The sequence below is a fragment of the Camellia sinensis genome, chromosome 7 (assembly GCF_055761805.1).
Source record: "Camellia sinensis isolate YWXY chromosome 7, ASM5576180v1, whole genome shotgun sequence".
NCBI classification, from domain to species: Eukaryota; Viridiplantae; Streptophyta; class Magnoliopsida; order Ericales; family Theaceae; genus Camellia; species Camellia sinensis.
Genome location: NC_138967.1, coordinates 88,985,655 through 89,012,445, shown reverse-complemented (window position 1 = coordinate 89,012,445; position 26,791 = coordinate 88,985,655). Strand labels below are relative to the sequence as shown.

Genomic DNA, 26,791 nt, shown 5'->3' with positions numbered 1-26,791 from the left:
GAAAATAAATTAAATAACTTCCTTGATTTAATTTCTTCGAATTATAATCTGATCAAGTCCAGTGTTTGACACTGTGTCCTTAAGACAGATTCGTCCTCTCCACGGTGCTTTCAAAAATTGGACGTCTATCTCCCAGGATGAAATGATCTACTACAAACAATAGCAGCACTACAAATTGTTTGTCTTACGAATACACTAAGTGTTTACACTCTTTCTTTCAGAAAATAAATGCAGCAAAATGCAGAGGTTTATAGCAGAGGATGGAGTACGAAAATTGGAGATTAATCCAAATGCGAGGCTAGTCTATTTATAGATGTAAAGGTGGCTGTTGGTTTTGAATTGAACAGGTATGAAACCTGTTGGTTTTGAATTCAAACAGATTTGAATTTGTTGGGTTATATTTCAAACAGATAACAAAATTTCAAACAGATAACAAAACGGGAAGGGCCCTGTTTGGGTGTGCAATAATACCAGACTGGTTTATTTCGGGAAGGGCCCTGTTTTGATGTACAGTAAAACCAAACTAGTTTAATTTTGAATTATGGATTTTATTTTACCAAAAAATAAAATAAAATTCAAATGTTTTTGGCCCAAAAAGATTAGTATTGGGCCGAACAAGCCCAACCTCACACTACGCACCTGCGCCCAAGCCCAGCCCGGACGGCCGGCGGCGCGCGCCCGTGTGGTGATTTTTGGGTCCAATGGGTCTAGCCCATTTTGCCCATAACCTCTCCCTCTAAAACACTTGGGTACCCCTTGGGACACACCACAAGTACCAAACCCAAGCTTTATAAACCCATTCAAAACCTCCCACCAAATCAATGTGGGACAAGCTATTTTACAACCTTAAGGAATTTCCACCAAAACTCTATTTCCATGGAGCACACTTTGGCTTCAATTTCCCATTCACTCGGTAATGGTTTTGAGCAACCAAATATACCACGTGAATCACAACGCGGTATAGAACGCGTTACCACTTTGACCCGTGTAAAACGACGTACGGGGCCCACCTAAAAAATAGACCAAACTTAGGAAAAAAATCTTGTTTTACCCAGAATTTTATAACCATTTCCAACAAAAACATTGCTAACATGTTCTTAGAGTGCTAAAATGCAAGTTCTATATGTCCCGAGGGGACCATATGCAAGAAAACATGAAAAACATGGTCAATTGAAAACTTAATCCATGAATCAAAGCCTAATTTAATGATTTTTGTTTCGTAAATTTAAATATAAAACTCATTTTCAAAATAACCTTCTCAAACTCAAATTAACCAACCTCAATAACTTCAATTGAGAGAATAATTCAAGATTGAAAACAACCTCTAAGTTTTATGATTCGTAAATTTAACATGAAAACTCATCTCTAAAAATCATTAACAAACTTCAAATTCCTTTCATAAAATGAGTCATAAGGTTCAAAAAATATGTTAGATAACATCAATTGAAAGATTTATTCAAGATTAAAAACAAAAACAAATTTTCAAAATTTCTCATTCGCTATTTTAAATATGATGAAACTTTCTTGAATCTTCAAATACACATGCAATTGATCTTACAAACAAGATTGATACATGATTTCTCTCATGAAATCATGAAAAATGCATGAATACAAGGATGAAACACAAGATAGATGCATGAACTCATCAATCTCAAACCCCAGATTGCAAAGTTTCATGAACTTCTCTACAAAACCCAAAACACAAGCTCTAGTATGTGAATCCATGCAAAACAAGGTCAAGACATGAAAAAGATGGAGAAATCTTACCTAAAGTTATTCAATTGATGAGTTCCTTGATGATTTCCTCAATTTTCCCTTCCTTTCTACACTTTCCTTCTTTGATTCTTCCTTGAGCTCAATTCTCTTCTTCTGTTTTTGTTCCAGCAATTGATGAGTTCCTTGATGATTTCCTCAATTTTCCTTCCTTTCTACACTTTCCTTCTTTGATTCTTTTTTGAGCTCAATTCTCTTCTTCTCGTTTTGTCCCAGTAACTCTCACTCTCTCTCTCTCTCTCTGTTGTTTCCCAAAGCAACAACGACTTCAACTCTTTAACTCTTAACATATATACACACATATATAATTCTCAGCACACCCACAAAATTGCTTAATACACCTACACCCACAACCACATACATTCAATTCTAGATTCTTCCATAATTCAATTTATGTTTTGGATTAATTTAATTAAGCAACATTTGTCTTAATAAATTTTGATTAACACATAATTAAATTAATCATAACTAATAACAAATCACACATAATTTAATTAGTCAAATTGACTTCCATTAAAACCCAATTAATTACATTTACATTTATCAATCTGAATCAGATTTTTAATCGAATTGCCAAAAAGGCTCCAAATCACAAATGAAACTTATTACTATCATCAATTATGGTTTCCCAAATCTTTAAGGCCCTCAATTTCAAATCAAACTCAAAATCTCCGTCAATAACTTATATATTCAAATTGAACATCTCACAAATAAATTTAATTCATAATAATCTTAATTCTCAATCCTCATAACTTAATTAACTTCAATTTGGACCCAATTGATCAAATTTTAATTTTACCAAACTGAATCAAATATTTAATTAAACTCTTATATTGTCAAATACTCAAAATTGAATCGATTCAACTCATCATTAAGCCATTTAAGCTTTCAATTTCTAATTACAAAATAAATCCTCAATCAAATCATACACGAATCAGACTGAATAATTCTCATAACTCTCAAATTAATCAAAATAATGACTAATTAAAATCTGAATCCCCTTAATTAATTAAATGACAAATATTATACATGGCAGGGTCGTTACAGTCCACCTGGTCAATCGGCCGGTCGTTCGGTGAAAAGGCTGATAGCCCCGGTAGACAAGTGTTTCACCTGGTCGTCTGGGTGGTCATTCAGCCGATCGTCCGACCGGTCGATCGGTGAATAGTGATTCGAACCATTCGGGGTAGCTCAATTCTAGCTACCAAACATTTTTCATCTAAAAAATGAAAAATATTGATTAAAATATTTTAAATGTTCATTACAAACAAAATACATTTAAATTAAGTGCATCTAAAAAATACATTTAAGTGCATCTGAAATGTAATCAAATCATGATCATGAACTAGCAATTCTCTCACCATCGTTTCATATTCTTCATTATTTTTCGCTGCTTCAGACGACTGAACAACTACATCCAAATCATCTGACATGAGCTCCTCAAAAGTGAATTCAACTTCCTCATCATCTCCTCTCCATGAATTGTCTCTCTTACTTTTCATCTCTTTAAGAGACATCAATAAATAGGACTTTAATTTCTCCAAATAGTCGCATACTTTTTCACATCCGACAAGTTAATCTTCGAAACATTCACAGGATGCCAATTCAATTTGCTGAGCGCCGCCGCCAAATCGGAAGGAGTACCGACGGGAAAGAAAGCGACACCGGCAATGTGGAGGCAAAAGAGTTCCACAGCTTTCTTGAAGAGGCTTTGACAGCACTTTGTGAAGCAAATGTTGCGAGATTTTGGACAATCAATCCTCGCAATTCGTCTTTGTTTCTTCTCCGTCATTGTCATTGTTAGGGTTTTAGGGTTAGATCGATATAATATAAAATATAGAGATTGAGAGGCACGCAGAGCTCACAACAACAATGGGAAAAAGAAGGTAGTATTTTAGGGTTAGATTGATATAAGCTTAAAGAAATTTCCTATAAATAAAGCTAAAATAGCTTGGCCCACCATTTTACACTTGAAAACTAAAAAGTAATAATAAACAACTTAAATACTTTGCTGCAAACATGTGGCGATGGATTTAAGTAGGTAAATCTTAAAAGCATACCTATCCCAGAAACTTGTAAGCAATTCCTTGCAATTCTGTTGAGTTCAAGCTTCAGTAATTGAATGTTTATACATACATACAGTATGCACACAACAATTATACATACATACTTGTACATCTAGTTTTACAAAGAATTTCCAAAACATGTCCAACCTTGGTTGCTGTTCCAATAGAGAAATGTAGACAATAAAAGCTGCAATAGATCCATCATTCAGTTTGAAGGTCAACCAAAAAAGATAATATAGTAGTCATCTGCCTGATTTTCAATTATTAACAGAAAAGGAAAAACAAAATGCATCTTGTGTCTCATACAAGCTATGAGATGCAATGTGCTTCTTAAGCAAACCAAGTACAAAAGCAAAAAGAAAGAAATGCAATATAAAGAGAGCATTGTTTTGGCCCATGAGGCCTACCACATGCCCCATTTCGATAATCTGAATTATTCATTTTATCCAGCACGTTGTGTATTTCATTAACACAAAAAATTAAGTCCATTTGATAATTATAACTTATTTAATTTATTGCTTTTTTACCAACAAAATTGACGACAATTGTGTTCGTATCCGACATGATTGCAAAACTTATTTTGAAGTGTCAATACTTCATAGCACCTAGGTCTCTGCAACAACTTTCTAAAAGTTCTTATTGACCGGTATCCGGTTTCGATCAAATAAACTTTACCATTGCCAAAAACTTTACTTTGTTCTGTGACTACTGTCGTGGTGACCGCTCTGGTAGTCGAGGGGGTCGATTTGGTCAGTCTAGAGGACTTGGGTCTAATCCACGTGCCCATCATGCTAGTGCAGTTGATACATATAACTCTGCTCCGGGTCTTCTTCTGAGTTTGAGGATGCTCTACGTTACTTGCTAGACCGTCGGCCTTCCACAACTCTTACTGGTGCATCTTCTTTTTTGTTTACCTATTCAGGTAACTTAACATCTTCTACAAATGCTTTCCTATCTCATAGAACTTTGCCTTAGATTATTAATTCTGGTGCCTCGGATCTTTTAATCTTTTCTCAAAATATAAGCCCTCTTCAAGTCAGGACAAGGTTAGGATTGCTGATGGTACCATTTCTTCTGTTTCTGAGAAAGGTCTAATTCATGCCACATCTTCTTTATCTTTGTCATCAGTTTTATATGTTTCCAGTTTCTCAGTTAATCTTCTACCATTGAGTCGTCTTACTCAGGATTTGAATTGTAGTGTAACCTTTTATCCTGATCATTGTCTTTTTCAGGACCTTATCACGAGGAGAACGACTGGCAGTGGTAGAGTAGAGAATATAGTCTCTACATCTTGGATCAAGCAGATCACATCGCTCATCATACCATCCAGTCTCCAACTACCAAGGACAACATTTGGCTTTGGCACTGGCGTTTGGGACATCCATTTTTTTTATTACTTAAGCATTTGTTTCATTCTTTTAATTAAGTCGTGTCAACTTGGCAAACAACACTGAGCTTCTTTTGCTCCAAGTATTAACAAAAGTTTCGTTCCTTTTTCATTGATTCATTCTGATGTTTCAGTCCTTCTCGTGTTGTTTCATGAAAAGGCTACAGATGGTTTGTCACCTTCATTGATGATTTTTCTCGCACTACTTGGGTGTATTTTACTAAAAGAAAAGATTGAGTTTTTTTTCGTGTTTCAAACCTTTCATCAGATGATTTGCACTTAATTTGGGATTGTTGTAAAAATTCGCACTCTATTCGCCTTAAAGTTTTTGGGTGTGTCTGCTTTGTTCATAATCATTCCCCTGCTCGTGGTAAACTGGATCCTCGTTCTCTTAAATGTGTCTTTCTTGGGTACTCACCAACTCAAAAGAGGGTATAAGTGTTATTATTCTCCTTCACGTAAGTGGTTTGTGTCCATGGATGTCACATTTTTTGAGTCCCAGTCCTACTTCTTGTCCTCTCCAATTTCCCAGTTACCTTTCAGGGGGAGCCTTGGTGTGAAGATATTCCTGACATAGTACCTGTTTCTAAACCATTACTAGTTGTTGAGGATATGTCATGTAAACCACAATGTGAACCAGCTATTGGGAATATAGAAGTTGATACACTCAAGGAGCAAGGACAAATTTATGTTAGGGACAGAAAAAGATAGAAGGTTACTGGAATCCAAGAGACCACTTTTCCTAATCTTCCACTGCCCTCTCCTTCAACTAATGAGAGTCCAGGTAACTCTGATAACCTCGAATACATAGATCTTGATATTCTTATTACCCACCGGAATCTTATCTCTAAGTATCCTATTCTAATTTGTCTCCCTCAGGATGCTTTTGCCACCACTGAGTAGAAACGTGCTATGATTGAAGAGATGAAAACACTTTATAAGAATGGCACTTGGGAATTGACAGAGTTACCTAAGGGCAAACGAAATGTGAAATACAAGTGGGTGTATACTGTGAAGCACAAGACAGATGGTTTGATTGAGCGCTACAAGGTTCGGCTTGTGGCAAAGAGCTTTACTCAAACTTATGGAGTAAACTATCAAGAGACATTTGCACCAGTTACTAAGATGAATTCAGTCATGGTACTCCTCTCTCTAGAAACTAATCTGGACAGGCTAATTCACCAATTTGATGTGAAGAACACTTACATGGTAATCTAGATGAATTCAACACTTTCTTACACTTTCTTATATGGACATTCCTCCTAACTTTGAATATCTTAAAACAAAAGGTAAGGTGTGTAGGCTTAGAAAATCATTATATGATCTCAAACAGTTCCCAAGGGCTTGGTTTGAGAGATTTAGGGATTGTTTGGGATTATCTAAATAAGTATACTTTTTGATTTCTTACGAAAAGATGTGCAGAAAAGTAGAGACGTAATGTTATCCAAATAAGTGCACTTATTTAGTTTATGCCAAATAGTGCCTTACTCAGGCAATGCTTAGATATGAATTCAAACAAAGTCAAGCTGATCATACTCTGTTTGTTAAACATTCTTTACATGCTAAGACTACATCTCTCATTATATATATATGGATAACATAGTACTTACAAGAGATGATGTTAAAGAAATTCCTCGTTTAAAGGAATATTTGGCAAGCGAGTTTGAAATAAAAAAACTTGGGGAACTTGAAGTATTTCATATGGTATTGAGGTTGCCCAGTCCAAGGATGGAATCTTCATTTGTCAAAGGAAATATGTGCTTGATCTGTTAGAAGAAATCGGGATGCTAGGTAGTCAAGCTTGTGACACATTGCTAGAGCCAAACTGAAAACTTGGTGATGATAGTGGAGGAGTTCCTGTTGACAGGGGGAGCTATCAGAGACTAGTGGATAAGCTCATTTACCTATCACATTCACGTCTAGACATTGCTATTGCGGTTAGTGTGGTCAATCAGTTCATGCATGCTCCTCATGAGGCACACTTGGCTGCAGTTATGCGAATTCTTAGATACTTAAACTCTACGCCTGGAATGGGCCTCTATTTCTCCAAACATGATTATCTTAGTGTGGAAGCTTATAAAGACGCTGATTGGGTAGGATAGGTAACTGATAGAAGGTCTACATAGGGGTATTGTACCTTTGTTGGGGGAAATTTGGTTACTTGGAGAAGTAAAAACAGAATGTGGTAGCTTGATCTAATGCAGAAGTGGAGTTTAGAGCCATGGCACAAGGTGTGTATGAACTTTTGTGGATCGTCATTTCATCAAGGAGAAACTCACTAGTGGCACTATATGTACTCCTTTTGCGAAGTCTGGAGAACAATTGGCAAATATTCTCACCAAGGGAGTTGCAAGTAAACCGTTCCATGATATTATTAGCAAGTTAGGCATGAGAGATATTTTTTTGCACCAGCTTAAGGAGGAGTGTTAGAATAATATCTTTGTGACTGTGATTCTGCTTAGTTGTCATTAGTTGTGCCTTGAGGCTTTTATTATACGTTTCATATTATTATTATTAATATATAAGAGAGTGATGGTCTCATCATTCCCTAAGTTCGATTTCTCCTAGCATTTTGCTAATAAACAGAGGATAAGAAAATCTGAATGTAAAGTATAATAAGAAAGTTTCAAATGATAACCTTTTTGGCATCAAGATCTAGAACCACTTTTGGGATATCATTATAACCCTGTGAAAACAAGAAAATGTTCAGTCCAATTGCAAAACCAATATTCTAAGTAGTCAAATTAATTCAGGAAAAAACAAGGATGGTTTGGTAATGCAATATTCATTAACTCTAGCTTCTCATCCAAATCTTTTGGCTGTCATCAACATATAGTAGAGTCATTAATAAAATAAATTAAAAAACATTGAAGACCTAATTAGTATCTAGGCAGAATAAGAAATTATCTTGTTGGCTCAGGGTCCTAGATTTTCTTTGGTGGAAAAAGGCCCCTATCAGAGTACAAACTACTAGTTTGGTTGTCCACATTGTCGGTAAGGATTTTGTAGATAAGCATTAGGAGGACGTCAACTCGGACAGATCAAACAATAGTACCAACAATATTATTAAGTGATTCATTCCATTGTATGTAGGAATAACATGTTATTTTCAATAATATAATAGAAAGCTATAATCTATTCAAACATGCAATCTAACAATATTACCAACTACCATCCCCATACCTAATAGAATAAGAACCCTAGATCTAGATCCAGCTATGTCAAATATAAATCGACGATACAGTCTAGTAGGGTGCGATGAATACAGAGCCCTTCTAAAATGATATAGAACGGAGTTGGATGGGCTTGGTCGGAGACTGATTTTCCTTGGCGATCATTTTTTTGAATTCTATTAAGGGACAACAGATGCGATTGGCTAACGTAGGGCTGACATTGTTGAGTGTGGCCAAGGGATTTGTAGGGCAATTGAGTTGTTTGGTGGAGAGATAAAATAGGTGGTTGGCCAGTTACGCAAGGCTTCTAAGAGGGCTATCGTCGTTGGACGTTTCTTGGGTGGGCGGCGGAGTGTGATTGTTTGGCTTTGGTTGGAGGAGGATAGCGTTGTGATCTAGATGGTGGTGCAGATAGATGATCACCGAAATCAGATTTTCTTCCCATAATCTTCTTTTGGGGATAGATGGGAAGGGGGCTTTGTTGTTGGAAAGATTTGCTATTGGGAATGGATGGGTAAAACGAGGGGGTGGAGTTCGTGAGAACAAAAGGAGAGCATGGCCAATTGGAGGGGCTATGGTGATTCATGGGGCTGGTGGTTGTGATGTGGAGGTTCAGGAGGGGTCTGAGGCAACCTAGGTTTCGTTTTTGGACTCGTTCTTTGTGGAACTAGTGGGCTGGATGGGGAAAAAAGAATGGAGGTGTTACGAATGTCAAAATGGGCAAATTGATTGTGGAAGTTCCCAAGAGGGGTGCAGGTGGTGGCGAGTGGTGGTCAATTTGTGCTTTTCGCCTTTCTGACTAGAGATGATGCTGCAAGGATTTTAACTAGTCGTTGGGTGGTTGAAGGCTGACCATTGTTGTTGGATTGGTGATTGCCAGCAGTGTTGTGTGTGAGGGGTCGTAATCCTCTACTAAAGTAGAGTAATTGGGTTCAGGTCTTGGGGCTGTCAGTTCATCTTCGAGGGGAATAGGTATTTCGGTATTGGAGATCGATACGGTGGCTTTTTAAAGGTAGATGGTGCGACATTGAATATGGAATCTATAGGGTGTGTTCGAATTAGAGTCCGTGCTTCTGCAGCTGGTGTTCCAATGGGAATCAATGTTCGTTGGGGCCGATGGAGGTATACCTTACCTGTTTGGTCAGAAGAAGGCTCGGTGGTGGAAGAATGGAGGTCGTCGGAGGTAGGCAAGCTTCGTGGGGTGAGAATGGTCTTCAATGATATATGCTTAACGTGATTTCAGGCATGATTTCACATGGGCCTCCTCAAGTATGGAAACCAAAAGTTTTTTAGCAGAGGAGATTGCATTTGGGTAAACAAAGGGTGAGGGTTAATAAGGTTTTTGGGCCTGCTATTAATAGGCTCAAAGACTTTTCTTTGGGTCTTGTGCCAAATAAAAGTGGTTTAGGCCAAGTAAATGAAGCTGAAATGGCTATGCGAAATGTGGGCTCGATGCCTGAAGGCCTAAGAAAGCAGACTAGGTCAAACCCACTAGTGTCATATATCTTTTACTCTTTACGCCAAGGCTTGGACTCAATTTTGGTGGGTCGGGTCATCGAGACAGGTGGACATGTGGGCAATCAGGTCGTCGATCCAGTTGAGTCTAGGGCTGATCGATTTGATGGGCCATTCTCATCAAAGAAGGCAGACCTTGTCGATTCAGTGGTCAATGTGGCTAACCAAGGATTGGATGACGATGGTGTATGTGATCATGATCGTTTGGAGGGTGCTAAGTTTCGACAAGGGGTTGAGGTGTTTCGACAAGAGGCAGAGGAGGAGGTGTTTCGGCAGGAGAAAGTGGAGAAATTTGTCTTGGGCCGATAATATCGATAGAGAGAGCTGGGTATGAGGGGCGAGAGTTGTCTTTGCTGGTGAAGCCTTTGGCAATGGTTGCTAATGATGAGTTTCAGGGTGATACTTCGTTTCAAATAGAGGAAGACATGGGCAGAGATTAACGGCTTGATAGGGAGGAGGTGCCTTTGATGAAAAAGGTTTCAAAAGGAAACTATAACTAATGACAGCTAAGTAGAATCGCAATCACAAAGATATTATTCTAACACAATCACAAAGATTTTATTCTAACATAAAACTGGTCTATGCAATTGGAGGATGATATATTTAACGTTTTTTTTAATGACTCCACTGTTTATTGGTGATAGCCAAAAGATTGGGATGAGAAGCTAGAGGTAATGAATATTGCATTACCAAAACATCTTTGTTTTTTCCTGAATTCATTTGACTACTTAGAATATTGGTTTTGCAGTTGGACTGTAACATTTTCTTGTTTTCATAGGGTCATTGATGATATCCCAAAGGAGGTTCTAGATCCTGATGCCAAGAAGGTTATCGTTTAAAATTTTCTTGTTATACTTTGCATTCAGATTTTCTTTTACTTTGTTTATTAGCAAAATGCTATCAAATTGGTCTATGCATTTGGAGGATGATATATTTAAGGTTGATCAACCAAAAGACTTTTTTTTTTTTTTACTTTCTCTATTGGTATTATGGGTGAGTACTTCTACTTATAGTTTTTTGGAAGACCTGTGAATCCTTTCTGGATTTATGCTTTTGTTCTCAATTTAAAGCCCACAATTCCAATCATTTTGGTAGAATCGTTACTGATTTTATGCTTTTAGTTTTTAGAGTTTTTTAGTTTGATAGAACCCATTTTTTTTTAATAAAAAAAATCATTAAAAGAAAGCAATTGTCACAACTCAAATTCAAACATGACCATAAAAGAAAGGCTGTCAAGTTGACAGAGATGGAGAATGATGGAGAAGAAACAAAGACGAATTGCGAGGATTGATTGTGAGCTCTTTGTGCCTCTCAATCTACATATTTTAGATTATATCGATCTAACCCTAAAACCCTAACAATGACAATGATGGAGAAGAAACAAAGACGAATTGCGAGGACTGATTGTCCAAAATCTTGTAACATTTGCTTCACAAAGTGCCGCCAACAGTGGCGGAGGGAAGTGAGGACCAGGGGGGGGTCACGTGCCCTCCCTAGATATTGGGCTTCTTCTTCTTCTTCTTCTTCTTCTTTTGTTGCAAATATAAAGAAAATATTTTAAATAAAAAAAATTACAAAAATATTATTAGAGTAAAATGTTAATGACATTTTAAAAATTATGAGAATAATAATGATTATTTTGATTGAAAATGAAGAGACTATTATAAATCATATTATCTATGAAAATTTTATGAAATTTTTTGAATGTAACGGTGAGTTCATTATTATTGACATGCAAGTATAAGTAATCTCACTATAAAGATATGAAATTTATTAGATTGTTAGTTACACTTGACATGTGAGGTTCACTCTCTATGTGTTTATTTACTATTTGTTGGTAATATCACATACTAATAATGACGTGGTATTACCATTATATTGAATTTTTAATCAAATTTTGTATAAAAAAATAATTTATCATTATATAATTTATTTTAAGACTTATATCTATATTTTTTTATATTGTCCATGATACACTTGTTATAAATAGCATTATTTTTTTGATGTTTCTTGAAATCAATCGTAAAAACTTGCATGAAATATTTTTGTAAAATTTTTCGATATTGTAATTAATAAGTGCCTTTAATTTAATTTTCTGGCTTCGTCACTGGCCGTCAAATCCTTTTTAAGAAAGTTGTGGAACTCTCTCGTCTCCACATCGCCGGCGTCGCTTTTTCTCCCGTCGGCACTCCTTCTGATTTGGCGACGGCGCTTTGCAAATTGAATTGGCATCCTGTGGATGTTTCGAAGTTTAACTTGTCGGATCTGAAAGAATATGCGAGTAATTTGGACAAATAACAGTCCTATTTATTGATGTCTCTTGAAGAGATGAAGAGTAAGAGAGACAATTCATGGAAAGGAGATGATGAGGAAGTTGAATTCACTTTTGAGGAGCTCATGTAAGATGATTTGGATGTTATGTAAGATGATTTGGATGTTGTTCAGTTGTCTGAAGTAACAAAAATTAATGAAGAATGTGAAGCGATGGTGAGAGAATTGCTAGTTCATGATCATGATTTGTTTATATTTCAGATGCACTAAAATGTATTTTTTAGATGCACTTAATTTAAATTTTTTTGTGTAGATGAAATACGCAAAGTGCTTGATAAAATGAACGATTCAGATTATCGAAACGCGGCATGTTGTAGGCCTCATAGCCCAAAATAATGCTCTCTAATCCAAATTTTGAAATGAAAGGGATCTTCCTCTTAATTCGATTCCCTACTCCCTATGAAACCTCTTAAATTAGAGAGAGAAAAAAAAAGAATCACTAATGTAGTTATTTTATATGAGGGAATTCTCTCCGATCCACTCTTAAATTAGAGAGAAAAAAAAAAACACAACCACTAACGTAGTTATTTTATATGAGGAAATTATCTCCGGTCCATAATTTAAATTGAAGAGCGCTATTTAGTCTTATAAGGTCTGTCATAGATCTCGTTTTGATAATTCGAACTATTAAAGATGTTGGACGTTTCATTTTTTATTTCGTGAACCCAGAAAAATTATATCAATTTAATAATCATAACCTATTTAATTTATTGCATTTGACACAACGAAAAAAAAAGGACAATTGTAATCTATTCAATTTAAATTAATTTTACAAACCTGTATCTCAGCTCTCCGAAAGCAAGCTATGCTCCTTCCTCATGCTTCAATGCGTAATATTAGAGTACATAATATTTTAATTATTAAAGTGTTTGTAATAAGTGAAACATTGTTATATATTTTTATGTATGTTGGAATGTTATATTGAAGAACTTTTTAATACAATTTTATTTTATAAAAATTAGTTTGCTCGCATTTAAAATATATACAATTTTATTTATATATATATTTTATAAAAATTTGTTTGCTCGCATTTAAACCATCATCAGCAACAAGCATTCCAACAGAAAACCAACAACCAACCAGCAACCGACCAACAACACAAGTGCAATAGAAAACCAACTGTAGTAGCCCAAGTTTACAATGGTTGTGATGGATTTAGTGTGTATTGTTGGAGGGAAGGAAAGAGGGATTTTCAAAAGAGACTATAAGAGAGAGTTGTCGCCATCTCCTCCCTACTCAAGGTTTTGCTCCCACTGTGAAATGTGGTGGTGTTGCCAATGGAGAAGGAACGGGAAGAAGATGGAAGAAAATAGTCGAAGATAAGGGGGTGTTTGCTTGTTATGCTAATATTAATGTGGCTTGTTTGGTTGCAAGGATAGATTCAGTTTTTTTTTTTTTTTGGGTCAAAGAGAGAATGTTAGTATGTTAGTAAAATTAGATTATAAATTTAAGGAACCGCTGTTGATCCATCAACTCGAACCTCAAACTTTCCACTCACCGCGGTAACCCTAAGGCACGGCTACATGCCAGTCGGCCACAAGGGCCTCGGCCGGATGGATTTAGTTGGGTGTTTAGTATTTAAGAAATAAAAGGTAATTTTGGCATCTAGTTGCCAAAATATACTGATATAAATAAGACATTTCCGTTGCTAAAAGAGAACAATGTAATTTCATTTTAGAAACCACAGGGAAGTCCGTGTAATTAGCCCATAAATAAAACAAAACAACCAGATTCAAAATGACAGAAGACACACAAAAAAGCACTGGAAGGGTAACGGTATAATGTGTCTACTTAATTCACAAAAAGACAAATTACACAAAATAATAGGTATAATAGACTATTAGCACCACTGTAACAACCAAAATATAGCTCTATTTGATGCAATTAAAGGACACTCTCACAAACAACATCACTAGTCTAAGCGTATAAAGGTGAAAAGGTTGTTACAAGGAATAACGAGTTGCGAAAGAAATTCTCATATCCTCAAACTCAACTAGCACAACAGTCTTCCCGGTCACAAATTATAAGGAATGGGATGGGATCCCTAATTTAGTTCTAGCTTACTTTTAGTTTTCTTAATTTTCGCTTTAAATTGAGATTTTGCCACTACTGTTTGCATTGCGTTTGCAAAATTCCCAACTGCCATAACAATCAGTAGCACCCCACAGGTAACAACCTGACCAAAAGTAAATTAGATAATCCATTAAGTTTTATCCCAGTATGAGAATGGTTATTAAAATCGCGATCCGAATCATAGGATACGATCCTATATTGCTAAAAAGATCCATATTGTTGTAGGATGGGTGCTATAATAGGATCACAAGTAGGATCATATGGGATCGTGTAAAATCGTATAAGATCATAGGTAGGATCATAAGTAGGATCGTTGATTTTTTGATTTTTCACCTTACGATCCTACCTAGGATCCCGATTTTAACAACCTTGACTACGAGTCCAACTAAGATGTTAAATTACTCAAGCAAATACTGAAATAGAATTAAGAATTTAATCTTAAAAGCAAAGTAAATCACAAATATAAAACCCATGGCAATACCTCTCCAAGCATCCACATAACAATACTCAAAACATACTTCTTACCCGCCACTCAAAAACACCACCAGCCAGTGCAACTTTAAGTAGCAAAATTCCGACATATGCTTCAAAACCCTGAAATCAAGAACATACAAATAAAGGTCACTTCAATTTAGCTCAAATCTCTATGGTGACATATTGTTGCTTCATCTATTGGATTAGTAGCAACTAACAAATGAAAGTGAACAATTAATTTGCGAGACCTATTACTGAAGAAAATTTGCTCTAAGTAAATTTCTTTTGAAGTATTGGATCTTCTTTCACTACAACAAAAAACACATTTGGCGACCCCAAATTTGTCGCCAAAAGTACAAATTTCGTCGCTAAAAGAATCGGCGACAAAGTATACAATTGGTTGCCAAAGCCCTGTCACTAAAAGTATTGGTGACGAAATCAGAAATTGTCACTGTATATAGACATTTAGCGACAAGCAAAATTGGTCGCTAAAAATCATATATTTTGTCGCTATAAAATTACAATTTGTTGCTAAAAGATTAAAATTTGGATAGGCTATGTAGTTTTAGCGACAAATAAATGCGTCGTCGAAAGTATTATTTAACGACAAAATTAATTTGGTCGCTAAAAATCACGTTTTTAGTGACGAGTAAGTTTGGTTGCTAAAAGTTCTTGGAATAACCACTAACTTTTAGCGACAAAAACAATATGTTATCGCCAAATATATTAACAGCGACAAAAACACCACCTGTCACTAAAAATTCACTACACAAATTTTGATTTTTATAATTTTCCTGTTCAAAATAATCCAAAACACCTGTTTTCCTGTGCACAATATATACACAAATGTAATGTAAATAATAATACACCTGTGCAAGACATTCATACTAATTCAAAATTAATAACTATGAAAAATCCCAATAAACATAATTACAATTCTCTGACAATCTAAAACATGCATACCAAAGTACTTACAAACTATTAATATCAAACCCATAAATACATTACCAAATCCTATGTCAAAATATTTTCAAAAACACAAAACTAAATATTTTGATACTAAACATTTCATCCATAAATCATTGACCAAAATCCTATGTCAAAATATTTTCAAAAACAAAAAATCAAATCTTCTGATGCAGCCCGAACTGTTTTCCACCATTGCTAATCTATCACATGGAAAAAGAAAAAACAAATTTTAGATTGACAAAAAAAAAAGAAAAAAAAATCGATATGAATTTCACAATTTTGATTTTAATTTTGTAACAGGAAGTCCAATCTGGTGCTGTTTGCTCATACAAGTCTATTTAGGCTTGAACAAGTTGCCCGTGCCAAGTTTCGGTGGTTTCAGTGGTCATTTTGTAATTTCGGCCCCCGAACGGGCCTTTTAAGTCTTATGCTTTATATTTTTTCTTGTAATTTTCCAACTGGAAATCCAATCGAGGTCCCGTTTGTTCTTACAAGTCTATTTAAGTTTGAACAAGCTGTCCATGCCAAGTTTTGGTGGTTTCGGTGGTCATTTCGCACTTCAGCCCTCGAACACGCCTTTCAAGTTTGTTTTACAATTTCCCTTCTAATTTTCTAACAAGAGATTCAATAGAGGTCCCGTTTGTTCCTATAAGTCTATTTAGGCTTCAAAAGGCTGTCCGTGCCAAGTTTCGATGGTCATTTCGAAATTTCGGCCCCCGAACGGGCATTTTAAGTCTTGTGTTTTACATTTTTTCTTGCAATTTTCTAATCGGAAATCCAATTGAGGTCCCGTTTGTTCCTACAAGTCTATTTAGGTTTGAACAAGCTGTCCTGCCAAGTTTCAGTGGTTTCGGTGGTCATTTCGAAATTTCGGCCCCCGAACGAGACTTCTAAGTCTTGTATTTTACAATTTTCCTTCTAATTTTCAAACCGGGGATCCAATCAAGGTCCCGTTTGTTCCTAAAAGTCTATTTAGGCTTGAACAAGCTGTCCGTGCCAAGTTTCGGTGGTTTCAGTGGTCATTTCGCAATTTTGGCCCCCGAACGGGCATTTTAAGTCTTGTGTTTTACAATTTTTCTTCTAATTTTCTAACCAAAGATCCAATCGAGGTCCCGTTTGTTCCTATAAGTCTATTTAGGCTTGAAGAAACTGTCCGTGCCAAGTTTCGGTGGTCATTTCGCAATTTCGGCCCACGAAGGGGCATTTTAACTCTTGTGTTTTACAATTTTCCTTCAAATTTTCTAACCGGGGATCCAATCGAGGTCCCATTTGTTCCTACAAGTCTATTTAGGCTTGAAAAAGCTGTTCGTGCCAAGTTTCGGTGGTCATTTTGCAATTTTGGCCATCGAACGGGCCTTTTTAGTCTTGTGTTTTACAATTTTCCTTCTAAGTTTCTAACCGGAGATCCAATAGAGGTCCTGTTTGTTCCTACAAGTCTATTTAGGCTTCAAAAGGCTATCTGTGCCAAGTTTCGGTAGTTTCAGTGGTCATTTCGAAATTTCGGCCCCTGAACGGGCCTGTTAAGCCTTGTGTTTTACATTTTTCCTTATAATTTTTTAACCGGAAATGCAATCAAGGTCCCGTTTGTTCCTACAAGTCTGTTTTAGATTGAAAAAGCTGTCTGTGCCAAGTTTCGGTGGTTTCGGTGGTTGTTTCGCAATTTTGGCCCCCGAGCGGGCCTTTTTAGTCTTGTGTTTTACAACTTTCCTTCTAATTTTCTAAGCGGAGATCCAATGGAAGTCTGTTTGTTCCTACAAGTCTATTTAGGCTTCAAAAGGTTGTCCGTGCCAAGTTTCGGTGGTCATTTCGAAATTTCGGCCCCCGAACGGGCCTTTTAAGTCTTGTGTTTTACATTTTTCCTTGTAATTTTCTAACTGGAAATCCAATCAAGGTCCTGTTTTTTTCTACAAGTCTATTTAAGTTCGAACAAGCTGTCCGTGCCAAGTTTCGGTGGTTTCGGTGGTCATTTCGCAATTTCAGCCCTCGAACACGCCTTTTAAGTCTTGTGTTTTACAATTTTCCTTCTAATTTTCTAACCGGAGATCCAATACAGGTCCCGTTTGTTCCTACAAGTTTATTTAGGCTTCAAAAGGCTGTCCGTGCCAAGTTTCGGTGGTCATTTCGAAATTTCGGCCCCTGAACAGGCATTTTAAGTCTTGTGTTTTACATTTTTTCTTGTAATTTTCTAACCAGAAATCCAATCGAGGTCCCGTTTGTTCCTACAAGTCTATTAAGGTTTGAATAAGCTGTCCGTGCCAAGTTTCGGTGGTCATTTCATAATTTCGGCCTCCGAACGGACATTTTAAGTCTTGTGTTTTATAATTTTCCTTCTAATTTTCTAACCGGGGATCCAATCAAGGTCCCGTTTGTTCCTACAAGTCTATTTAGGCTTGAACAAGCTGTCCGTGCCAAGTTTCGGTGGTTTCAGTGGTCATTTCGCAATTTCGGCCCCCGAACGGGCATTTTAAGTCTTGTGTTTTACAATTTTCCTTCTAATTTTCTAACCGGAGATCCAATCGAGGTCCCGTTTGTTCCTACAAGTCTATTTAGGCTTGAACAAGCTGTCCGTGCCTAGTTTCGGTGGTCATTTCGCAATTTCGGCCCCCGAATGGGCATTTTAAGTCTTGTGATTTACAATTTTCTTTCTAATTTTCTCACCGGGGATCCAATCGAGGTCCTGTTTGTTCCTACAAGTCTATTTAGGCTTGAACAAGCTGTCTGTGCCAAGTTTCGGTAGTTTCGGTGGTCATTTCGCAATTTCGTCCCCCGAACGGGCCTTTTTAGTCTTGTGTTTTATAATTTTCCTTCTAATTTTCTAACCGGAGATCCAATAGAGGTCCCGTTTGTTCCTACAAGTCTATTTAGGCTTTAAAAGGCTATCCGTCCCAAGTTTCGGTGGTTTCAGTGATCATTTCGAAATTTCGGCCCCTGAACAGGCCTTTTAAGCCTTGTGTTTTACATTTTTCCTTATAATTTTTTAACCGGAAATGCAATCAAGGTCCCGTTTGTTCCTACAAGTCTGTTTAGGCTTGAAAAAGCTGTCCGTGCCAAGTTTCGGTGGTCATTTTGCAATTTCGGCCCCTGAACGGGCCTTTTTAGTCTCGTGTTTTACAGCTTTCCTTCTAATTTTCTAACCGGAGATCCAATAGAGGTCCGTTTGTTCCTACAAGTCTAGTTTAGGCTTCAAAAGGTTGTCCGTGCCAAGTTTCGGTGGTTTCGGTGGTCATTTCAAAATTTCGGCCCCCGAACGAGCCTTTTTAGCCTTGTGTTTTACATTTTTCCTTCTAATTTTTTAATCGGAAATGCAATCGAGGTCCCAGTTTGTTCCTACAAGTCTGTTTAGGCTTGAAAAAGCTGTCCGTGCCAAGTTTCGGTGGTTTTGGTGGTCATTTCGCAATTTCGGCCCCCGAACGGGCCTTTTTAGTCTTGTGTTTTACAACTTTCCTTCTAATTTTCTAACCGGAGATCCAATACATGTCCCGTTATTTCCTACAAGTCTATTTAGGCTTCAAAAGGCTGTCCGTGCCAAGTTTCGGTGATTTCGGTGGTCATTTCAAAATTTTGGCCCCTGAACGGGCATTTTAAGTCTTGTGTTTTACAATTTTCCTCCTAATTTTCTAACCGGAGATCCAATAGAGGTCCGGTTTGTTCCTACAAGTCTATTTACTAACATTGCAGCACAGCCTTACTATGATTAAAACAAGTGATTAAAATATGAGATTTCTCATATATAGTTCTAAGAGCATACCAACATCAACATAGATCCTCTTTGCTGCAGCCTTGATCTGTTATGTAGATGGAAAAAAGATAACAAGAAAATGCAATAGGTTGTCAAGTTTTTGTACAATAAGAATATGAAAGTGAAGCTAAGTTTCTAACTACCTAATTAAAAAGTGAAGCTAAGAGGCATGTCAACCAAAGTTGAGTTCAACCATCCATACCTTGAGTTCAAAAGTTTCTTTAGAAACTGTAGATGGAAAACTGTTACAAGGCATGTCAACCAAAGTTGTTAACCCACCTAGGGCAAACAAAAAATTGAAGACAGCAGTTAAGAGAAATAGCTTGAAGAAGAAAATTCTGCAGGTGAGGAAATGAGTAAAGTTCAACTTTGAGTGAGTATTTTTAATGCTGATGGATCCTCTTGCAGAGCTTTTATGAACTATTACAACAAAACATAAATAATAAACTAAATTTTATTTTTATTTTTACGATTAATTATAACTTCAAAGAAGCATTTCTTACCCTTGACATTAAAGCAAAATCAAGTAAAATTAGAGTATCTTCACAAAAGAAACCAAGACACCACACAGCAAATACCATAAATTATATCAGGAAGTGGAACCAAAACCATAAAGACAATAATATGCAAAAAGTCACAAGTCAGCTGAACTGATAAAACAGAAAACCAGTAAGAAAAAGAACAATTTGCAACCCAGGCATCACATCTTTATAGTTGTATTTGTTTTACTAACACAAAGATACGAGAGAAAACAACAAATGAAGCTTCAGGTGCATTTGTGCTAATGCCAAATACTAATTCACCCAAAGAAGGCTTCAAAATAATTTGGAAGGCATACAACATGCAGTGGAATTCAAAAGAAAAATTACAAGTCAACAGGATAAATGTTAAATAAGACCTGGAAGAAGGTAATGAAGATAGAAGTGGAGCTGAATGAAAGGAAAGTATATCTAATATTCAAATAAATAATACTACAAAGGGGGAATAGCCAATAAGAAAGTGCACAGGATCTGCCACATTCTGGTTTTAAGAAACTTACATTCAGATTCTTCCTCACTTTCATCATCACTCTCAACTTCCCATTCAGTAGATACAGCGTCAGAATCTGCTGCATTGGTGAAACTGAAACTAGTAAAAAAATGATTAACAGTAGAGCTAAGAGGTTAGGACACAAGCACAAACAAAGACAGGATACAACATGTGACACGCCAACATGGATATTTCATAAAATGCAAGACATGAGACCAAATACCTTAGTAGCTCACATGGAGTCTCTTGCCATAGAGAATAAGAAATTGGTTAGCATCGCTGTCAACCAATGAACTTGAACGAGCACATCCTATCCATTAAGAATGCCATTTTTAAATACCAAATGAAATCCAACAAGAAATAGATTCATATCGAATAGTGTTACAAATATCTAGATGCACAAGAGTCAAAAAAAGAGCTCATCTCTAGTAGATATCATGCCCGTCTGTAATAACCTAAAACCTGCCCACATCTTATTTACCTCCTGCACACATTAAACTAACATTTATATCTCAAGATTGTTGACACAGATTTAATCAATCAATCAACCAAACAGAGGAAGAAACACAAACAGGACAGCCAAAGGCCTCATTTTAAAAGACAACAGATCCAAAGATCAAAAATCTGAAGAGACCATGTCACAAACAGATCTGGGTAACCCATTTTTGGGCCCCACAAAAATGGATGACCCAAATCTATTCAACACTTACAAGAGCTAAGTACAAACAAAACAATCCCAAAATCCCTCTCTGAGACCTTGCCACAAGCAAGTCCAGTGCATAACCAGAAACTTGTCAAAACCGCAGCAACACAAAAACTATGATGCTTGGATCATGAAGCAAACACAAACCCGCTTATCCTGAGCCTGATGCCTACAACCAACATCGCATTATAGTAAAAAAAAGAAAAAAATAAATAAAAAAAATCAAGGATTCTCATGTTCTTCCTTCAAGACAAAAAGGAATATTCTGAATGTAAAGAAAACAATTAATTATATCAAGCAAAGCTTGTTTGAAACAATAATACCCATCATAGAAACAAATACAGGGTACTTACAAGGCCCTTGTTCCTTCCACAGTTAATAAGTTCTCGGGAAAGATGACTTGTATCACAATGAGCAGAGACGTTGACAACTTCCCACCGTTCTATTCGGATGGGGGTGAAGAGTTGCTTTAAAAGAATAAAACAAGAACAAGTAACTGCCAAATTAGTTCACAAAGTTGCTGAATTTAAGCAAAATAGGGAATGTAAAAGAATTATCAATTTCTGCAACCCTCCACCTAAAGTTGGAACACTTCTCTTCCATTATTATAACGAAACCAAGGGAATACCTTGTTAAAATTCCATCGTCCATTACGAGGTATGCAATCTTCACCATTACCAACCTTCAACTACAAGATCAAACCCCAAGCCAAACACCGCAAATAAAAACAACCAAACGCTATCAGCAGCCACACCCAGATTCAGAGCATCACAGCCATTTGCAATATTTGTGTCTACTCTTTGCTGCTGAAATAAGTTTAGTTATTCAAATAAATAATAATAATAATAATAATAATAATAATAATAATAATAATAATAATAATAATAATAATAAAATGATAATGACTAGTTTTGTTTACTCAATCTAATAGAATTATAATTTTGCCCATGTACTAATTAAAAGTAAAAACTAATTAATGCCTAAGATACACTACATAGGTGAAATAACCAAACCATCTATGAGAATATAAAATATTGTCAAAAAGTATTAACACCACCACCTGAGGATTTCCATTCATACAATACTCATGCATTATCTATTTTGTCCACTCCCCTTTTGGTGCACGACCGGTGTGGAACACCAGTGTCCTTTTTGTGCCAATCAAATTTTTTTTTGGGTGAATAAGTGCCAATCAAATTAGATCCTAACTTCACATTTCGTTCTTTCCCAGTGGCTTTCCAATAGCCAGATTCAGTTGCTCTCTTACTTTGTGAGCCATTTGGGTACTTCCTTCCACGAGAAGAAAAGAAGAACCACTCATTCTCTGAAGGAATGATTGATTTAGCTGGCAATATATACAAATCACTAACCATCCTCTGTACACAATAAATAGGACTTTATATTCTTCAAACACAAAATAATGTATTAAAGCATGTGAACCACAAAATAAATACAAACAATGACACTTAATACCCATAAAACAGTGAAAGTAAGGCATAATATCCAGAAGCTAATGCATAATTACATCTATAAACATATCATTTTGTCCTATAGAAACCATACCACATGGGACACCTATAGATATAATGAAAATTCTGAGTCAATGTCATCATAAATAATTCTTATTAATACAAGTTGTAAAAGTGCATATTAGTATAAGTCTTATTAATATTAGTTCTCAAGTGTACTGCTTCACATTACTCACTGAAACCAAACTAGGGCAGGGGATGCCCTTCAAACTAACATAAGAAAAAAATGAAAGTATAGACAATAGCTAGATACATAGGTGAAATAACCAAACCATTCACCAAAATCCCAAGAATGGTGAGAGAGGTAACGGTCTACTAAGAAGAACAAAAAAAAACAGAGTTCTAACTTTTTCTGAGAATGGTGAAGATCTTCCAAGTTCCAATCTAGAAAAAAAGGGGGAAAACTTAGGGTTTTGGTTCGGGACCTTGAAATCGTCATGAGAGAGAGAGAGAGAGAGAGAGAGAGAGAGAGGGAGATTGACAGATTGAGATAGCATTTGTAGAGTGAGAGGCCTATGCCCATCTGTAGAGGGAGATGGACAATACAATGGGTTCTCAGTCCTAGTTAATTGCATTACAGCATACATAAATAGGATAATTTTGGTACAAACAATACAATGGGTTCACTCACAAGATCACTCCATGCTTGAAGAAAAATCAATCAATTTCAAATTCATTGTTGATAAAAGTGCATTTAGTTAAAAATTTAAAAGAGCAACATATTCCAATAAAAGGAGGAAAAAATTTAAAAGACATTTTAATATATATTTAAAAGACAGATTTTAATATATATATATATAAATCGTTCAAGACAGATTTTAGGACTACAATCTATCATATACTCATATATATATATAAATCCTTGAAGACTGATTTTAGGACAACAATCTATCATATATTTATCCTATACTCATATATATATATATATATATATATATATATCTGTCTTCAAAATATCAGAGAGAGAGAGAAGTGAATGCCGTTGGTGGAAATCAATCGGTGGCGAGAGAGAGCGAGAGGAAGAGAGACGAAGACGAAAGGAGGAGGAGGAGGAGGAGGCGGTGTGAGAGAGTTTGAGGGAGCGGGAGACATACCTCTGTTTTGCGCCGCTTGAGGCTGTGGATTGAGAAAGAGTGAGAGTGAGAGTGAAAGGGAGAGAGAGAGTTAGAGCTTATTTGTTTATTCAGTAAAAGGGTCGGTCCAGTCTTTAAAAAAAAAAAAAAAATTGAAAAATGCAAAACGACGTAGTTTCGTTTGCTAAGTTATTGGCGACAAAAATCCTTCGGTCGCCATAAGTACCGTTCATCTTTTCCGCGACTATTTCATTTCTGTCGCCAAAACTTTACAATCGGCAACCAAAATTTCGTCGCTATATGTTAATATGGTCGCGAAAATATTTTTGGCGCTCCCGCCCAAAAAATTAATTTGGCGCCAAACCTTTTAGCGACTAAAAATCTTAACTCGTCGCCAATAGTGTAATTTTTGGCGACTAACAATTAAATTGTCGCCGATTACATAAAATTGGCGACTAATTTCAGTTTGGTTGCTAAAAAATGTCGCCAAAAAAATATTTTTTGTTGTAGTGTTTCATTATTTTTTTCACTGAAGGATTGGGCAATTAATGATCATCATGCAATGATGTACATATTCTTTCCTTTTTTTGGTGAGCATGCCTCTTCCTAATATCTTCAAAGAAAAAAACGAAAAAAAAAATCAAGCAACTTCATGGTGACATCATGACATGTGAGCCAAAGAAGTTCAAAACAGAGAGAGAGCTGTGATGAAAGAGCAAGTTGCATTACATGTATAAAACTAGGATTGCTGGATGGCAAACTAGAAGAGAATGACAATATGACTTCAACTTCATCAAGTAATGAAAGAAAACACTCAAGGAATGTGATGATGTTTGATAGTAACAAAAACTTCCCTTCCCTAGCTGTTATATATATTTAATTATTTATACATGTACATAACTTTTGGCAAGTTATGTAGGAAAAAAAATGAATATTTAACAACCTTAATTTAAATCGCTTTAGTGTTTGTTTGATTCAACATGACTTGGATGGCAAAGCATACATTAATATGATCTTTTGTGGGCAAGGTTCCCAAAACAGGCATTTGTACAGCTTAAATCACCTGTAATATGAATAGAATGGGTGCCAACAACCATAGTTGACCGTCGACTCCAACAGTTTCTCCCCAAACAACGTCCATTCTCCTAGCCTGCAATTAACAACGGGATCAAATGGTAAGAGTCATCCCAGACTTGCAGAGGAGAACAATTGCAATAAACATTATATGCCCACCAAAAAAAAGTTCTATCTGTATTTCAGTGGGCCATAAAAAACTAACACAGATCGGCTAGAAGACAAAAACATGGTTATTCCAACCAGCAGAAGCAAAAGAACTCATTGAAGTTCTGCAAACCATGCAGGACGACAAGGTTTCACAAAGAGCACACAACCAAGTGCAGACACACACGCAAAGTATACTGCAGAAAGAACTAAAGATAATAAAGGCAAAAATGAAGCATGCATAGAAATTCGTTGGTGAAAGGAGTTTTTTTTTTTTTTTCTTTTCAATTACACCTTGCCGAGTGCAATATGTGTACAAAGCCTTTGCCGTTGATATCTATTTTGTAGAAGCATTGCAACTCCTTGCATGATAGCCCATTGAAGGAACAATTGCACCCCTCTCTGCACAGTACATGTACAGTCTCACTCATTAAAAAAAAAAAAAAAAAACAAAATTTCAATATGCACTTAAGAAGGATAATAACCTGCTTCTGGGTCTCCCAAGTGAGACTGATAAGTGCCATGGCCATAGCGAAGTAGTGATATTTTATCCACCTACATCAGCCCAAGTGCAAGCATTAACATATTCTGTGGTTGTATGCATATTAATCTAGGAGGCAGATAAGAATCACAAAAAAAAATCCAATGCATTTTCACATTCTCATCCAAGTTCTGACACAATTTGAAAAATAAAGAGAATGAGCCTGCCAGTTGAATAAAAAGCATGATATGAGTCCAGTAATATTGAACATGGCAAAAATTCGCTGGAATTAGAATGTAGTTGCTGCTGCTGCATATAAGAGAACAAGATACTGCCAGAAAAACTCAATTTAACAAAATTAAACATGTCTATTTGGAGTCAACTCAATGAATTCTTTTGCAACATGCAGCTACATCTAGAGTAATATCCTCCTTTCATTATTGACAACCATTATTTTTTTCATATACTCAATCCTCCGTTCATTTTCTAATTCATTGCAATATGCAGTTTGACAACACACTGTATAAATTCATTTACTGAATATCATGCTATAATTTTAAGCATTGAAGTCAAGATTCTTCTGGCAACTCTATTTTATAGCATAAATTCATTGCCAATAAAATTGCATATTCACTTTCCCACCTGAAAGGCATGGGAGATGAAATTACTAATGTCTGACTATGAAAATATGTTTTAAAAAAATCTCAATCACAAATACACAAATAGTTTAAATGATGAAGAATAAATGCAAGGCAATCTTAGCACAAAATTCAACTAAATGCATATAAGATCATATCAAATTACCATGGGCGAATATCACTTCCATTCACTCTAAGTATGTTCTCTCGCAAAGCCAAACCTGTGTAGAGAATTAACAACCATGCTTGAAAAACAAACTTACTTGGTAAGTCAACGAGAGATGGAAATAGCTGAACAAATGACCCAAGAGACATCAATGCTGGAAACACACTTAGAAACGATTTTTCAAATCTGCATCAAAAAAGAAAACAGAAAAAAAATATATGTATGAAAGTCAGTATTGCCCTTCACTGCAGATTGAGTCTACAGTATCTCCGAAAGCATTCTTTTAGATCTTCCTTTTTGAAATTAAACATATGTGTTTAGTTGTCAAAATTTCCGTCAGGCTCAATTAGTTTCAGTACGAAATTACAATACCATATTTTGTTCCAACAAGGTCGGGAAGGTGCATAATAACTTTAAACATACAAAATAAGATGTGGCACCACATAAGCAA

The 26,791-nt window shown here is 36.0% G+C and overlaps 1 protein-coding gene across 1 annotated transcript; it reads right to left on the bottom strand.

Moving 5' to 3' along the window:
• Positions 1-14,097: 14,097 nt before the first annotated feature.
• LOC145789371 (uncharacterized) lies at positions 14,098-26,715 on the bottom strand. The gene is made up of 7 exons (XM_082877237.1): positions 26,708-26,715; positions 26,341-26,526; positions 25,541-25,610; positions 25,350-25,457; positions 24,898-24,984; positions 14,844-14,912; positions 14,098-14,421 (listed from the first exon to the last, which is right to left on the bottom strand). The coding sequence occupies exons 1-7, from the start codon at positions 26,713-26,715 to the stop codon at positions 14,290-14,292; spliced, it is 660 nt and encodes a 219-aa protein (XP_082733363.1). The 3' UTR covers positions 14,098-14,289.
• Positions 26,716-26,791: the final 76 nt, after the last annotated feature.